At 40.9% G+C, this 18,550-nt stretch overlaps 2 protein-coding genes across 2 annotated transcripts in view; one reads left to right on the plus strand and one right to left on the minus strand.

Annotated features, from left to right (window-relative positions):
* The window catches only part of LOC126267905 (dynein regulatory complex subunit 7-like), a 183,786-nt gene extending 169,312 nt beyond the window's left edge, over positions 1 to 14,474 (plus strand). Inside the window, exons 2-3 of the mRNA XM_049973216.1 lie at positions 13,386 to 13,536; positions 14,220 to 14,474. Of these exons, the coding sequence (XP_049829173.1) occupies positions 13,386 to 13,536; positions 14,220 to 14,474 (406 nt within the window). The remainder of the gene's footprint in view (positions 1 to 13,385; positions 13,537 to 14,219) is intronic.
* On the minus strand, positions 13,540 to 17,465 carry LOC126266721 (protein distal antenna-like). Its single transcript, XM_049971195.1, has one exon. It carries the CDS (start codon positions 16,755 to 16,757, stop codon positions 15,630 to 15,632), a length of 1,128 nt encoding a protein of 375 aa, XP_049827152.1. The 5' UTR covers positions 16,758 to 17,465; the 3' UTR covers positions 13,540 to 15,629.
* Between the last annotated feature and the right edge of the window lie 1,085 nt (positions 17,466 to 18,550).

The raw sequence follows: 18,550 nt of genomic DNA on the forward strand, positions 1-18,550 counted from the left end.
ACATTGTAATCAACATTCTGATTGTGCCATGCAGATCGCACCTTCATCTAAGCTGTTGGTTGTACCTATGCTGGAATGTGACACTACATCTGTAGGTGTAACTTTTTAATTTTCTGTTTCCTATTGTTATATGAGAAGCTTATCTTTCATACTTTTCAGAATTGTTATGTTTTTTTTTATGTTTTCCTGCTAACTGCTTCTACCAAATACATAGACATTCAGCAGATCAGTGTTTTGGAAATATCTAGTGAAAACACGTGACAGTGATTGGAAATATATATTGTGGTCATAGTAAATGCTTCCAGAAATGAGACATGCAGGAAATGTCTTACTGATAATGTTCATAAGTAGATCATAGCAGCACATCAGTTACACTCATCTGTGATCACTCCATCCCTTCGACTGACTCCTGCAGCGCCATTTATAAATATTTAAAAGAGCAATTCACCCAACTCTTGCATCTCCCAAAGAGTGGCATAATTTTCACATTAGTGTGCAGAGCACTGTCAGAACATCATTCTCAGTTACATAAGTAAGGCTATAAGCCAGACTGTTACTACTTCCCCCAATAATCAACACATCATCTTTACCATGATCTTTTTCCAAAAAACCTAAATCATCAGTGACTTTGTTGAGCCCTTCACTTGGTTTAAAAATGCTAATTAGGGCCTACTTGGTATTCACTACCCAAGGATGTTGCTATTAGTCTTAATATTCCTCTCATGATCTGTAAGTAGAGCAGACTATGTGCTTTCTGTCATGTATTGAGTGTTTTGTAGGTTATAATTCCTCCTATAGCAGGCATCAACAAACTTTTTTTTTTCCTCCTCCTTCTGTGAATTACTTTTTATCCAGCTCTCTGTCAATTGCTGTAAACTGATTCAGTCTTTCCTTCTCATCCGGTCCGGTAAGTTTCCCCTGGCCCAGGGTTCTGGGTGAATTTTCTGAACTGTACCCCTTCTCCTAAAACTCCTCAGTCTTTTACCTTCACCCCTCTTCCTTCCCCTTCAACTTTTCTGCCAGAAGAAAGACTGACTCCGGAAGCCTGCATAAGTTAAACCTTTTTGTGTGTATGTTCTCCTGCCAACACTTGGTGAGTAGACTTTTTTATCCATCCAATTTATGTAAACTGTTATTCATTGTCTCCTCTTACTGCCACTGTAGACTGGCACATTTGTTTCTTTGTGCAATGCATCGTCACTCCCTCCCATTCCTGTTTGGTTTACTAAGTCAAATTCTAGAAGCAAATGTGTCATTGTTTTCTGTTTACTTGCTTCACTGGTCCTACAGTATTTTAGAAAGGACAACATTTTCTGCTTGGACTGTAATTAATGTCTCTATTCACCACAACTGTGAGTTCTGCCTATTATGCTACCCTTAAATTATAGCTGTAACTACATAAATTGCTCAAAGACCAGTTCAGCTTTAAGAATACATCCTGTTCTCATTTGTTTTATTAAAATAAAATTGTTTTTTACATGCATGTATGTGGAATATATAAATGTGGTTGACATGGCTGTGCTACCTCAAAAGCAGGATTTTTGGAGTTAATAAATACGTGTATGAAATGGTAGACAGTTATATCTTTAGTGAAAGAAGAATCTCATTACTGACTGGATTACTTATTGTCTCCTAGCATCATTACTAGAAGTGTTCAGAGCACAGTAAACATTCTTTTATAAGAACAAAGTGGATTCCTTTTACATGTTGCGAGTTAACATCCCATAGATGTTTGGGCTCACATGCAGTTCCTCTTCGTCAGAATGGCTTGGCGCAAACTTGTCTAGGGGTCGAACCGCATGTGTCGCATTACACACCCTAAATTAGACACTTGTGATCCTGTGATTAAATTGTCTGGCTGATGGCAAGTTTGCGAAATACAAAGTTAACATAACATATGATAACAGTAATAATAATATTGGGAACTAAATTAACGAACCATAAATGATGTAGGCCACACAGTTGCGATTTGGTTAGAGTAATGTCTATTCATAAAGCAAACTAATAGCGAAAGTGGTCATATTTTGAGTTACTGTTACACTCAAGCGTATATCCATTTGACACAGTTCTATCATTCACAACTCATCTTGAAACACAAGTCCCATACTCCACACAAAAAGTTAGAGTTCACACCAGGCACGCAGCTGCTCACCACTCAGAGACTAAGTCCCGCGATACCACACAATGCGAAATTTTCTAAGTCGTTTCACTGCTTAGCTACCTAAAGACCGACTGTCTGGTTTTGCGTCTCCACCAGCACTGTCTCTCTTTGGTGTGTCGACCAGGACTGTCCTCTGCTCGCCCCCAGCCGTGTTTCCGGCATGCCGAGCATCGTCGCTCAACTGACTAGTGCAGTTCCCTTTCCTGAAGCCGTCCATCGGACTGGCTACAGCTTACTTTACATTACTTTACATATTTTAATAATCAAAGTTTGACCCACTTTCATGTTCTAAATGAAGTAACAATAATATCCATTACATAATAAATGTTAAATTCTTTTACGTAAAACCAATACAATTTCCTTCTAAACTTTGAATGCCACGGCCATTAGCCTTGCACTAATGTGCTTTCTGAGAAATAAATAAAGAACAAAACTAACTATTATGCACTAAACTTTACAACAAATATTCTATTACCTAATGATTCAATAATGTGTTATGCTGTCATCGTTCAATGTGTTTTGTGTGGAGAAAATGATGATCTAATGCTTAACTGAAAATACTGGTAATTTGAATTTACTATATGTTTTAAACAAATAAAGTTACAGAGCTGATATTTACAACACTTGTCATTTTAATGATGCGCTTCTATATGAAATGTTGATCATTAAGATTGACAAAGTGTTCGGGTTTTAGCATTCAGGTCTTTGTTACAAAACTTGTTAATTTCACTTTAACAGTAAATCCTAAACTATTATAGATATGATCGATATTCAAGTTTTGTTGAGATCACCATGAAAATGTACGGAGGATGGCAGATTAAAATTAGTGTGGCTTGATTCCCTGCATTACTGCAGAATTAAATAGTTTTCATAAAAGTTTCTCTTTATGGCTGATCTTAGGTCTGCCATATTTAACACCGCTACTTCTCCTCATCCACAAAAGCCTTCTACTGGGTTTCCCTATGACATACGTACTTGTCTGTCTCACTCGCACACTACAGCGCTTAGGCCTCAATAGACAATAGACACCTGTGAGTTTCCCCATCTCGTGGCATCTGGTCCTGGATGACAGGGTTCGTTTCACAATCCCTGAAGGCTGACTCTTTCAGTCCCATACTTAAATGAGAGCGCAGTGCTCATTAACTCACAATGTCTCTTGCAAATGTGCAAGTTATGCACTTATTTTAAATGTGTTCTGCATTTTTACAACATGAAATAAAGTAAAGAAGTTGCTGAGGCTTTCATGGCCACTTGTTGACTTATTGACTGTTGGCTTTTGTCTCAGTATCCTTATGACATTTTGCCAGCTCAAGTTGCTTGCACTGTCAAAGGTTCACCCTTCATTGCTAGTGGTGGGTTTGAGACAAGCCTGCAGCACCAACGTTTAAGGATTTTTCCGAGATCATTAACACTGTGGTTCTCCCCTTGTTACACACAACTGTCATTTGCTGCAGCAGAGGAATCGAGGGTCCAGTTACACTGAAGCTTTCTTCTTCCTTGTTAAAACTGTTATCATGCTTATGAATTTCTATGACTTCCCTGAACAACTGAGTGCAATGGCTCTTCTCCACAGTGAGAACCTGTATGTCGATGAATTAGGTATGATGCATGTAAAACTTGAAGGAAAGGGCAGACACGCATTTGTCCCTTAGTGTTCTGAGCAGCAAATGCACAACTTTTATCATAGGTAATTCTAATGATGGGAACATAAAGACATTTTGTATTCACTTGTGCTTAAATAAGGGGAGGTACAGTATTAAAGGCCAGTTCCCATTGCCAACATCGGCTACCAACCTAAGATACAATAACCTACTACTCCGTGAGGGAAAAATGTTATTGCTACTTCTGAAGATAACATGCAAAACATGTGGATTTCTTTCTTAAACATCAAAAAAATTTTGAAATTTTAAAAGTAAAATTGGCTTTAAGGGGAAGGGTATTAAGTTGAAAAATGCACATGGACAAAACCTTCCTTACACACAAAACATTTTAATTAGCTTGGATTCAATATCACTTTGTGAACTTGTCATGTTATCTGATGGAAGAGTAGCTCAATCAAGTCTTAGTGGCAGGGACACTCATATAAAAATGTATAGAGCAATAAGTATGCCAAATGATTATGTACTCCTGATGTATGTTGCATTCGAAAACACCTAAAAAATTGACTGATATAAACAATAAAATTGTGTGTCATGTACCAACATCACTAGGTATGTAGTATACTTAATATTTTCTTTTTAAATTCTACAATGTCCTTGAAAAATATTTTTTCCAAAATTAAAAATAAATCACCATGTCACCTCAAAAGTAAAATATGTAGTTTATTAATTCACTGTTCAAAACAGTATTATGTATTAATATTTCCATCCATTTATGACTTAGCTTGTATATGTTGGGTTGACTGTAACTCATGGCACTTTATGATGCCAGAGGTTTAGCATTCAAAAAATTAGGTAACAGGTAAATAGAAATCCCAGTTTCGTACATTACAGGTTTTCTCTCTACTGTTTTTCTTTCATACAAGAAAAGCCTCTTGTAATATATGAGAGGTATTACACCTAACACACAGCAAACCATGTTTCACTTCAGTGCTTAGTACCAATATTAACAATTATAGAAAGGCTGTAGTATACTACCTCCTTTCTCTGCCTGATTTCAAAAGAATATGAAGAGTCACACATTTATCTACTATATCCATAGAAAGAGAATGAAATGGTCATCTAATAAGCAGCTGAATCCAGATTATTGTGTGAGGAGTTATGTTATTGCTCTTCAATAGCAAAGTTATTGACTTTGTCTGTTTGCAGAAGAAATGTATATGAAGTGATTCTTGAAGTTTGTCTGGTGGTTACAATAATGTATCACTTTCCCAGTGTGAATCATTGCAGATGTTAGTATTTCCTCTCTCCATATTTCACCTGGAGACCTTCCACTCAGTGTCATGCTGCATCGATGACTAACTACTCTTTCTGGAAGCACACCTATTTATTTTTGAGCTGCAAAAAAACGTGGATCAAAGATATATGTTGAAGTTTAATGCACATGTGACACAAGGGATATAACTGGAGTATTACCATTAGTCTCAGATAAAACTTGTGTTCTAAAGAACAGACACCACACAAATAACAGTAATATCTAAGCTTTGATGGCAGTTGAGAATATCTTCAGTGTGGATGCACCCAAGGTCCAACCTCTTGTGGGACTCATGCAAGATAATGCGAGCAATGATGGGGGGGGGGGGGGGGGGGGGGGGGGCACTATGGCAGTAGTGTGTGACATGTTGGGAATTTAGGTCGGCAGAAAGTGTGCTCAGATAGCCAAAGTTGTCAAGATGACTACTCGCATAAAGTGGGAAATCTGGGTTTCACTTATGATCTAGCACAAATTTTCAGAGAGAGAGAGAGAGAGAGAGAGAGAGAGAGAGAAGCCAAAACATTATGACCATGGCTTACCCTGAGATTAAATTCCCCCTGATGGTGTGCAGGCACTTGTCGTGGTAAGGGAAGTATACAAGCAGACTAGAGATGAAGGGTGAAACATTTAGTGATGATATGGGTTGCAAATAGGGAAATCCATTGAATTAAGTGACACAGCGGATCTGGTCAGCTGTCTTTACACTACTGCTGTTAGAATTTATAGAAAGTTGTCGAACAATAGTAAAACCATGAGTAGGTGACAAGGTGGTGTGCATCCATATCTTACCACAGAATGTGGAAAAAGGCAGAACTGATGACAGAGGACAGCGCTGGTGCAGACACAACAGTTTCAGAGCACACCTCTCAGCGCACATTGTTGAATGTGAGGTTCTGCAGCAGGTGACCCTACCTCTTCCCGTATTGACTCAGTAACATTGCCAGTTAGGATTGCAGTGGTATCATCATAATTGTACTGTGGATCAATGGAATGTATTGCCTTGTCAGATAAATGAACTTTCTTGTTACTTCAGGTAGTCAGTCATGTTTGGACATGCCATCATCCTTGCAAAAGGCTGCTCAAAACACGCACATCACCAGAGACAGAGGCCTGCAGAGGTACTATTGTGCTATGGAGAACACTCACCTGGGCTTCCATGGAAAGAGCGGTAGTGACTGAAGGCACAATGACAGCTGGAAGTTAGGTGAAGAATATTGTAGACCACCTGCATCCCTTCATTTTTGACATAATATGCCACTCCTTCAGGTCACACACTAAGGAGCTCCAGAGGACTGAGTGCACAGTTCATGATTTGAATAACCATTAATTCATACTCAAAGCTACTACATTTTAATAACTGTACTTTACAAACAAACAAACATGGGGAAAATGTCTATTTCATAAATAACATACGCTTCTAAACACTCATGACTCGCGTGTGTAACGGGTGTCTCGATTAGACTGAATAGAAATGAAGGTCATTGTCCAGAATTTGTTGATTATTAAAGCTCAGGAAGCAGATTTTCTGTAAATATTGTTATTTTTAAAATTGAATGAGTAATTGAATTTAGTGTTGTATGTATGATGTTACATTAATTTTCTACTGTTGTTGTTGTTGTTGTTGTTGTTGTTGTTGTTGTGGTCTTCAGTCCTGAGACTGGTTTCATGCAGCTCTCCATGCTACTCTATCCTGTGCAAGCTTCTTGATCTCCCAGTACCTACTGCAGCTTACATCCTTCTGAATCTGATTAGTGTATTCATCTCTTGGTCTCCCTCTACAATTTTTACCCTGAACGCTGCCCTCCAGTAGTAAGTTTGTGATCCCTTGATGCCTAAGAACATTCCTACCAACCGATCCCTTCTTCTAGTCAAGTTGTGCCACAAACTCCTCTTCTCCCCAATTCTATTCAATACCTCCTCATTAGTTATGTGATCTACCCATCTAATCTTCAGCGTTCTTCTGTAGCACCACATTTCGAAAGCTTCTATTCTCTTCTTGTCTAAACTATTTATCGTCCATGTTTCACTTCCATACATGCCTACACTCCATACAAATACTTTCAGAAATAACTTCCTGACACTTAATTCCATACTCGATGTTAATAAATTTCTCTTCTTCAGAAACGCTTTCCTTGCCATTGCCAGTCTACATTTTATATCCTCTGTACTTCAACCATCATCAGTTATTTTGCTCCCCAAATAACAAAACTCCTTTACTACTTTAAGTGTCTCGTTTCCTAATCTAATTCCCTCAGCATCACCCGACTTAATTCAACTACATTCCTTTATCCTCGTTTTGCTTTTGTTGATGTTCATCTTATATCCTCCTTTCAAGACACTATCCATTCCATTCAACCGCTGTTCCAAGTCCTTTGCTGGTTCTGACAGAATTACAATGTCATCGGCGAACCTCAAAGTTTTTATTTCTTCGCCATGAATTTTAACACGTACTCTGAATTTTTCTTTTGTTTCCTTCACTGCTTGCTCAATATACAGATTGAATAACATCGGGAAGAGGCTACAATCCTGTCTCATTCCCTTCCCAACAACTGCTTCCCTTTCATGCCCCTCGACTCTCATAACTGAAATCTGGTTTCTGTACAAATTGTAAATAGCCTTTAGCTCCCTGTATTTTACCCCTGCCACCTTCAGAATTTGAAAGAGGGTATTCCAGTCAACATTGTCAAAAGCTTTCTCTAAGTCTACAAATGCTAGAAACGTAGGTTTGCCTTTCCTTAATCTAGCTTCTAAGATAAGTGGTAGGGTCAGTATTATCTCATGTGTTCCAACAGTTCTACGGAATCCAAACTGATCTTTCCCAAGATCTGCTTCTACTAGCTTTTCCATTCGTCTGTGAAGAATTCGCATTAGTATCTTGCAGCTGTGACTTATTAAACTGATAGTTTGGTAATTTTCACATCTGTCAACACCTGCTTTCTTTGGATTTGGAATTAGTATGTTCCTCTTTAAGTCTGAGGGAATTTCGCCTGTCTCACCAGAGGGTAGAATTTTGTCAGGACTAGCTCTCCCAAGGCTGTCAATAGTTCTAAAGGAATGTTGTCTACTCCCAGGGCCTTGTTTTGGCTTAGGTCTTTCAGTGCTCTGTCAAACTCTTCCCATTTCATCTTCATCTACCTCCTCTTCCATTTCCATAATATTGTCCTCAAGAACATCGCCCCTGTATAGACTGTCTATATAGTCCCACCTTCCTGCTTTCCCTTCTTTGCTTAGTACTGGGTTTCCATCAAAGCTCTTGATATTCATGCAAGTGGTTCTCTTTTCTCCAAAGGTCTCTTTAATTTTCCTGTAGGCAGTATCTATCTTACCCCTTGTGAGATAAGCCTCTACATCCTTACATTTGTCCTCTAGCCATCCCTGCTTAGCCATTTTGCACTTCCTGTCGATCTCATTTTTGAGACGTTTGTATTCCTGTTTGCCTGCTTCATTTACTGCATTTTTGTATTTTCTCCTTTCATCAATTAAATTCAGTATCTCTTCTGTTACCCAAGGATTTCTACTAGCCCTTGTCTTTTCACCTACTTGATCCTCTGCTGCCTTCACTACTTCATCCCTCAGAGCTACCCATTAGTCTTCCACTGTATTTCTTTCCCCCATTCCTGTCAATTGTTCCTCTTATGCACTCCCTGAAACTCTGTACAACTTCTGGTTCTTTCAGTTTATCCAGGTCCCATCTCCTTAAATTCCCACCTTTTTGCAGTCTTTTCAGTTTTAATCTACAGTTCATAACCAACAGATTGTGGACAGAGTCCACATCTGCCCCTGGAAATGTCTTACAATTTAAAACCTGGTTCCTAAATCTCTGTCTTACCATTATATAATCTATCTGAAACCTTCTAGAATCCCCAGGATTCTTCCATGTATACAACCATCTTTCATGATTCTTCAACCAAGTGTTAGCTATGATTAAGTTATGCTCTGTGCAGAATTCTACCAGGCTGCTTCCTCTTTCATTTCGTAGCTCCAATCCATATGCACCTACTATGTTTCCTTCTCTTCCTTTTCCTACTGTCGTATTCCAGTCACCCATGACTATTAAATTTTCATTTCCCTTCACTAGCTGAATAATTTCTTTTATCTCATCATACATTTCATCAATTTCTTCATCATCTACAGAGCTAGTTGGCATATAAACTTGTACTACTGTAGTAGGTGTGGGCTTCGTGTCTATCTTGGCCACAATAATGCGTTCACTATTCTGTTTGTAGTAGCTTACACGCAGTCCTATTTTTTTTATTCATTGTTAAACCTACTCCTGCATTACCCCTATTTGATTTTGTATTTATAACCCTGTATTCACCCGATCAAAAGTCTTGTTCTTCCTGCCACCGAACTTCACTATATCTAACTTTAACCTATCCACTTCCTTTTTTAAATTTTCCAACCTACCTGCCCGGTTAAGGGATCTGATATTCCACGCACCAATCCGTAGAACGCCAGTTTTCTTTCTACTAAAATGTGTTTTTGCATAAATCCTGATACAAAAGTAATATTCCATATTGTTTCCTGGGACTAAGTTGGTTAGTCAAACCTAATTTCATCAGTTACGAGTGACAAGATAGTGCATGCACCCTGGCAATGGATAAGCTAGGGCCATCTAAAGGCTGAGTGATGGGTAGTGTACATCATTTCTCCTTTTACTATTATAGTTATGAATGCTACTGTTGTTTGTGAACTGTTAAGTTGACAACAAATTTCATAATGTAATAAATGTACTATGATGCTGCTGTCAGAATGCCCAGCTGCTAAAAGTTTGTTTACAAGAGGTTCTACGGTGGAAACAACATATCCATACTACATGTTTGTGTTTAATGAACCTTTTTTTTCCATCAGTGATGAATTAGCCCAGATTACGATGCCATAAGACATTAGTGAATGAAAATAAGAAAAGTAAATCAACTTTTTTGTATTTTCATCTCCAAAATCTGGTACTATTTGTAACACAAATTTACAGAGCTTAGATTTTTAAGGAGATCTGTAACATACAATTTCCCATTCAGGTTCTTATTGATGTAAATGTTTAAGAATGATGAATATTTCTGTGGGGTTTCCAGTTCAGGTCCTTATCAATATAAGTGCCTATGAATGATTAATTTTGTCTTTCATGTATTCATTTAGTCTCCTGTATTATTTCTAATGGTACGGTCACACTTTGTGCAGTACAGAACTACACGTATTGTGTATGAATGCAGAGTCTCGCAGCGATAACATTGAATAAAATGTTCTCGGATTTCCAACCACGTCAAGTGCTTAAAACTACACGAGCTTTCGGCCAAGCACTCCTTTGCCATTGTCAAGTGTTACGACTGCCAGTGGGCTTTTGGTGCGCCCTTTTATATGCTATCTGCCAGCTGTGACGTCACTGGTGCCTGTGACATTGCCATACATGGGCATGTTTTGAGTCGGCGTTCGATGTGCCCTCTTCAACCACACTATTGCTGGATCCCACACAGCACTGAGCTGCAAGCCACCGTCTCTATTCAGGGTGTTTGCCGTAATTTTTATTTCAACAGCTTCCTTTATTAAACTGTACCAGAAGCCGTTAGTGCGAGCCACAACAGAGGTATCGTCAAATATTATGTGGTGACCGTTTTCTAACGCGTGCTCAGCTAACAGAGATTACTCTGGGTAGCATAGGCAATAATACCTCTCATGTTCTTTCCTGCGTTGTTCCTCAGTGCTCACTGTTTGTCCGATGTACTTCTGGCCACACTGACAAGGTATTTCGTAGACTCCAGGTGTTCTGAGACCTACTGGAGTACGACCTACCTGGAGTCTATGAAATACCTTGTGAGTGTGGCTAGAAGTACATCGGACAAACAGCGCACACAGTGGAACAATGCAGGAAAGAACATGAGAGGTATTAGTGCCTACGCTACCCAGAGAAATCTACGATGGCTGAGCATGCGTTAGAAAATGGTCACCACATAATATTTGACAATACCTCTGTCATGGCTCACACTAACGGCTTCTGGGACAGTTTAATAAAGGAAGCTGTTGAAATAAAAATTACCAAAAACACCCTGAATAGAGACGGTGGCTTGCAGCTCAGTGCTGTGTGGGATCCAGCAATAGTGTAGTTGAAGAGGGCACATCGAATGCCGACTCAAAACATGCCCATATATGTCAATGTCACGGGCACCAGTGACGTCACAGCTGGCAGCTAGCGTATATAAGGGCGCACCAAAAGTCCACTGGCAGTCGTAACACTTGACAATGGCAAAGGAGTGCTTGGCCAAAAGCTCGTGTAGTTTTAAGCAATTGACGTGATTGGAAACCCAAGAACATTTTATTCTACATGTATTGTGTTTACCTAAGTACAGTAACAGTCCAACTGCAGTGAACCAGTCATTGATTTTTTAATAAAGGTTATTTAAATTTAATCGGTGAAGTTTCCTCCCTAGGCATGATCATCATATCTGCATTGTCAGTATTGAGAACTATTTGTGCTTTTTGGGTATATGATGGGAGATCATTTATGTATAATAAGGACAAGAGATCCTCACAACACTGTGGTTCATCTGTAGTGGTTAGTCCCCTTTTTGAAGATGGTGTTTCATTTTCTTGGGTTTCTTAATGTGACACTCTACATCCATTACATCCATTTAATAAGATAGGATGAAATCCCATTACCAATGAGGTATTAGATACTGTACCATGATATTTTATCGGCACTAGGAGAGTACTGTGGAATGCATAATGCAACAGGTGACGTATTTTATTTAAATTTTGTATTATTTGATTTGTGAACTGGTAATCAGTAAGTGGTCAATAAAAATGGGGAACTTTGACACAGACAGCTCGGTCAGTCAGGATGGTGTCTCCATTTAAATGATTCATGTAATCTGCTTATATCACATTGAACCCTATACGAGAAACATCTTTTTCTGGGCCTTAAGTTGTCATTTTGACATTTGCCATTGGCAAATGTCAAAATGACAACTTGAAGCCCAGGAGAGAGGGGGGGGGGGGGGGGGGGGGAGTGGAGGAAAAAAAAAAAGTTTCTCTTTTATGGTTAAATAGATACTCATCTATCATCAACTTGTGATATGCTGCTTCAACCACAGGGCTGTATGTTGTTTTACACTTTGAATGTAAAACATTTTATCATTTATAGTATGTAAATTTTTATTTGTTATATGAACTGTTGTAAAATATGCAAATTGAACTTCGCTCTATATCTTGAGTAAAGTGATTTGGCTGAACTGTGTGTTCCAGCTGTGGCTGAGGACCCATCTCAGTCTTGCAATACTCTAGAAAAGGCCTCGGTAGTCTTTTGCATGCCATTTTATGTACTTGCCTGTCTATCTGTCTTACACCATTTATGTTTAACTATTCATTCCACTTCATATTGTTTCATAACATTACACCTAGTTCTTTAACATGTTGACTGCCCCGAGGCCACCATTGCCTTACACCTGACGCTTGTGCCCACTGGCACACACAGCAGAGCTTTGTGTCTGTCACCATGACCGGGTATTGAAACATTCATCACTGTGTGAGCGGCAATCAGTGTGTCAATATACTGTGTAGTTTGAGTACATAAACACTGAATCAGATCCCCACAGTGGAGGTTATTTTAGGGAAGAGTTATGCTAGTGCTAAATGTTTACTTATGATTAAGAAATGAAGCTTTCCAGATGGAACACTACACAAGGTGGATGTGAAACCTGCGGGAGTCAATAACTAGATTCATCAACTATATCATTTTGCTTGATGTAGGTATACGCTATTTAAAAATAATTCACAAATGCATTTTCTCATGGTTCTGTAGAAGTATCTGTAAAGTTGATTAACTGGTACGTCACATTAACTCTTGATCTTTTACCAGCTATTTTTCTTATATAAGCCTGCCAAGATTTAATAACAAAGCATATGACAAATGATAAACAAATGCAATAATAGGAAAGTGACATTTAACTTCCCGAGAGCATTAAAGAGTATTAATTTGTAATTACACTGTTTTGATATGAGAAATTCAAGGGTTCCACTCAACTATAGTAACTGCATTTCTGGTTCTGTACTTGTTGCACCTCAAATTTTAAAGATTTCATCATGGTAGCAAAATCTATATAACATCTATGACATAGTTACCGTGGAGTTCCAATCTAATCAGAAGTGCAGAAATAGAGAGACAGTGAGAAAGTGTACATTTTTTTGTTCACACACCAGTAAGAAATGGTGCAAAAAAGTAAATAAGATCATAGTTTTGTTTAGATGTTTGTTGTATGGAAGTTAACAAAATAATGAATAATTTTCATGAAACTGACAGTTATTAATCATCTTGTTCCAGACGCATACACTATCCTCAGTCATATCGCCAGAATAGTGACAAGGAAAAGTTGATATTATGGTATGCTGAAAACTTTCGAAGACAGTTTAATTTTTATTATAAAGATCGGAAACCACTGTTTCTGGCAGCGGAAAATGAATGTGGACTACAGGTATGTTGCTTCTCAGCACTGTTGTGCTACTTTTATTTATAAAATTAATTTAAGCCTAACAGGTTTGGCATACATATTAAAATTGATTTTAATATACAAAGTTTTGAAGATTGCTATTTTTTTAATGTGTTACAACTGTGTAGAAAATATAATCTGCATATTTTCATTCTGGGGTAGGTTTTATAAACATACATATTAGAAATATGGATTGGAACTGTCAGTCACAATTTTTATGTACTCTTGAATGTTATACTTCAGTTAATAAATGACAAGTGCCACAAATGCGGGTTTTACTCATTAAAACATATGACTAAAGAAAAAGTAAATAGATAACTAAAAATGATGCAGTGCAAGTTTTTAAAAAAAATATTCTTATATTCTTCAGATATTTCACATCAACAATCAAATTTGTATACAGTCAGAAGACTTACATTTTCAATATTATGACATAAGAAAATGCTCTCTATGTATCTTATCATGACAAAATAGTTGTCATTCGATGTTATATATAAATTAATTGCACACTAACTGAAAAATATAATTATTATAACCCTGAGATCATAGTTTAAGTAACAATACTTAAATACATGAATAATGCAAAGTTTCAGTCATTCTATCACAAAATAAATCCAGCAATATTTGCATAGAGGAAGCTATACGCAGATATTTTTTAACTGCTACAGAAAATGGTCTGTACATCCATCAAGGTGAGCAAAGTGCCATATCCTGAACTCTCAACATGGAAAGGGTGTGCAGATTTCATCTCTGACCACTTGCAGTATGAACCATTGGACAAACCCACACAGCTGGTAAGTTTCACCTCCAAATATTCAAAGGAAAATCTGAGTACAAAACTATTTATCAAACAAATTAAATGTGACAATTTAAGGAATAGACATAAGTTGGATAACTTTTGCAATATATACTGCATTTCTTGAAATAATTCTTAGAAATATGTGATAGCAAGATTATCCTACACCTTGCAGACCTATCTTCACCTTTCCCTCTGTTAAGCTGTGCACAATGATACAAAAAAGTTGGACTACTTTCGTTACTGTCTATGTGTGTGTGTGTGTGTGTGTGTGTGTGTGTGTGTGTGTGTGTGTGTGTGTGTGTGCGCCCAGAAATACAGTAATAAGGTTTTGCTCACTGTATATTCAACATAAAATTTTATATAAATTCATAAATCAAAATACAGAACTGGTTACACAGCCTAAAGACATTCATTCTAGTAACATCCCGCGAATCAGTTTTAACGCCCCATTAAACAAAATATACTTTGGCATGTCGGTTACTGTATGGAAACAGTTTAGGGGCAATAATATTTCTACTGCCTGGTTTTCTGTGACAATTAAAGCGATTAACACAGATTTATAACAGAATTCTAAGTTGAACACTTATTGCTAAATGTCATTATCAACACAAAATTGCAGCAAATTTGAACCCGCGCAGTAACAGTACCTTTAGTGGTGCCTGGGCCTTCGTATGACAGCATCGCTATTAGTAACTCATTTTCTGGAGGATTTTAACTTGTGGATAGTTTAGTAAATCATTAAGGCTATATACGAAACGTTTCAACAAGAATAAAAATAGTAAAAAACGTTTCAACTTCGTCACACTTGTGTGTTTAAGTGAAGAGTTGTGGCGCAAGTGGCCGGCGCCTCAGTGCGCAGGAACTGTCAGAAATTGTACAGGAACATATCTGTGAAAGCGCTACAAAACAGCGATATCGTTAGTCAAAAACTGACTACTGAACTGCCGGTTTTTATATGCACGTTGTACCCAACGATACAAAACAAATGTAACAGCCTTCTACTAGAAAGCATTAATAAAATCATGTCCAAAGCGATAGCGTTCCTTAAATTAATATTACGCAATGTCAAGAAACATTCAAACTGTCGAGGAGTGAAAAGTCTACACCTTGAAAAACACGACCGACGTTGATTACATACAGTACAACTGTTGCACCAAATATCAACAACAAAACAGGTAAAGCTTCACTACAGTTCCTTCCCACGTACGGGAGCATAATCCATTTGTTGCTCCCTCGAATTAACGTCACATCACCGCGGTAAAAACGAACTGCGTACCACTTACTTTCTCCTGGAGCGCGCTTTTTTCGTTTTTGTCTGTCTCGCACGTCGATCGGCGCACGCCCGCACATTGTTGAGCAAGTAGCGAAACTGAAGAATCTGCATAGCTGTGATGCTGGGATCAGAGCAGCATTCCAGCCACCGGAGAAACTTCTCTCCGTGCGTCACGGCCTCCGCCGCCGTTGCAGGTGGTTCGTCCGACTCGTCCAGCTCGTCGTCCTCGTCCGACGATCCGTTGTTGTTGCCGGCGCTGCCATTCGCGTTCGTACCGTTACTGGCGCCGCTATTGTGCTGGTCGTGGTGCGTCGTCGCTGACGTATTGGTATTCCCGTGGTTGTTGTTGAATGCAGGAGCGACTGCAGCGAGGTTATTGTTGTTATTGAGAAGCACGCTGTCGAGAAGCGCCGCTGACCTGGAGGCCGTGCCGCCCCCACCACCGTTTAGCGCCGCCCCCGCAGCTCTGAGGTCCGGTGCGGGAGCGGCTGTAAGAGCCGCCAACGGATCACCGGGATATTGCGTGTACCCGTATCGCTTATACCAACGCCAGAACCATCCGGCGTTGGCCGGTGCCGCCGCAGACGCTGCTCCCCCGGCGACGCCGCCTCCGCTTCCGCCGTTGGCGACGGCCGCTACTGCCGCCCCAGCGGCCGCTGCTGCTGCCAGCTTGTCCGCCGCTGCCACTGCGAACAGCTGATTACTCACATGCTGGTGGTCCTGTTTCAGCCAGTACCACAAAGAATCCTCTATGTCGGAAGCGGCGGCGACGGCAGCGACAGAAGCCTTCTCGTCGTCGGACGCCGTCCTCATTCGTTTAATGGCTGGATGATCACCGGAGGTTCCTTGTTCCACAAGTGCGTCAAGTTCTGCTAATTCTGCGGCACCGCCCGAATGTTGAGAGTCCGGCGTTCCACCACCTCCTCCACAGGACTGCGCTACGTTACGCAGCTTGTCTTCGCTTTTGCACCAGCCTCGCAGTGTCGACTCGGGCACACCGATGTCGCGTGCCACAGAAGCCTTCGACTCCCCATTGTGCACACGCTCGATCGCTTCTAGCTTCTCCAGCACAGACAGCTGACGAATGGGCCTTTTAACAGGCACTAGCGACGGCGCAGTCTTCGCGCTCGCCATGGCGATGCGCCACGCCGCCACGATATCACTGCCGGCACACAGTGTTACTTGTGCCTAGGACGACAAACGAGAATAACAACACAGTCACACGAAGAGTGAACCACTCGCTAAATAATTTCAAATCTGCCTGCTGCTGATCTACTCTTGTCGAGTTAATAACAAAGATGTATACCTCTGCAGGCAACAATGTTTACTTCTTGCAGTGGCAACACGCGTCGGTCGACACACGAAACTTTACATGAGTACGCGTCACACTGCTGACTGCTGCTGGAGACGGCGTGCGCAACTCCTGTTGTTCGTCCACGCCGGTGTCGTTACTTCTGCGGCTGTGGAGATGCTGGCAGCCCCCCACCTGCTACCGGTGTCAGCGGAAGTACGTGATACTTTTCGCCACCGGACAGTACGTCTCTCTAGCAGCTGCGCAGAGGATTTGCGAACGACGACGACCGTGTACGCGCTGTCACCGTCGTCTCGGTTTGCTGTTCAGCTGTGATCGCTGCCACGGTCAGTTGGGGACTGGCCGGTCAGGCAGACGGAAAGACGGCCGGAAGGTCCTTTGTCCGATCAATACCCCCCGAGTGTTGTGCCGCGACTGGACGCTCGGCGAGAGGGAGCACGGCTGGCGAGCTAGCCGGCTGGCAGGCGAGCGGGTAGGCTGGTAGCGTTACCAGGCAACGCGGCCCGCGGACTGAACGCGCCGTGCCTCGCGAAGGGAGGGGGCAGGGCGCCGCGCCGCGGACCCGCCGGCGCAAGATGGCAGCACGGCTGCCCACGCGGCCGGCGGCCACAGGCCGAGCGTCGCGGCAACCTGTTTTTCTTCCCTCGGTTTTCCTTCCCTCCTCCGTCCCGCTTTCTCCCGGCCTTTCCTTCTCCTCCCTTTCCGTACGCCCGCGCTTTCCGCCTCGCAGGCAGCGACGGCGGGGGCGCGCGAGCCGCGCGCAGTTCGGACGCCGTCCCTTGCGGTCTTGGGCCGCGCAGGGGCGAGGGCCGCTTCAAATTTAGCACGTCCCGCGATTTATCCTCCCGGCTGGCAGGCGGCGCCGCCTTCCTCCCGCTGGCCTTTACCTAGCGGCTCGGTCAGGCGGCAGCCGTGCTCAAAGTCGTGTGACGGCTAGTTTGCCAGGAACGCACGGTCGGTGCTATGAACTGCTTACACTGCATTGCCGTTTTGAAGAGAACTGATAATTCATAATGCGACAAAAATCAAATACCAGAAGAAGATCCCATTTCGGGCGTTATCAATCTGTTAAAAGGACGCTAAAATTATGAATGCCGTTATAATTGCATTTCGTAGAAAATACCAGTGTCAATGTAGAGGTTGATAAGACAGAAATTGGGCATCAAGAGATAGGCCAAATGTCCAGTGTGGGGCATATCACCATGTAAAGCGTATGCTGTTATTTCTGCCGTCCATGATGCACTTTGTTTTTGCCAAAATAATAACAATACTCCCGTGTGGTAATTTGTAAGTATCCAAGTCAGACATGCCAAGTAAGGTAGTAAAGTGCTGTAATGACTAACAGTAAGACACACCGAAATCGTATTCAGAAATAGTGGTTTTCAAACCTCAACACAGCCATCATGAGTTTGTTTCCTATATCACTCAAAGTGACCATTGCGCAGATTAAAAAAAAAAAAAAAGGCGGGGGGGGGGGGGAGGAAGAAAAGAAAAATGCCTTGTCTAGTCCTACGGCTATCATCTCATCTCTCATTACTTGGACCTTCCGCACACTTTGACTACGATAACTGTTTCAGCAATTTAATCCTCGGCTCTGTCACACAGAACATACCCA

Source organism: Schistocerca gregaria, chromosome 4 (genome assembly GCF_023897955.1).
Source record: "Schistocerca gregaria isolate iqSchGreg1 chromosome 4, iqSchGreg1.2, whole genome shotgun sequence".
NCBI lineage: Eukaryota > Metazoa > Arthropoda > Insecta > Orthoptera > Acrididae > Schistocerca > Schistocerca gregaria.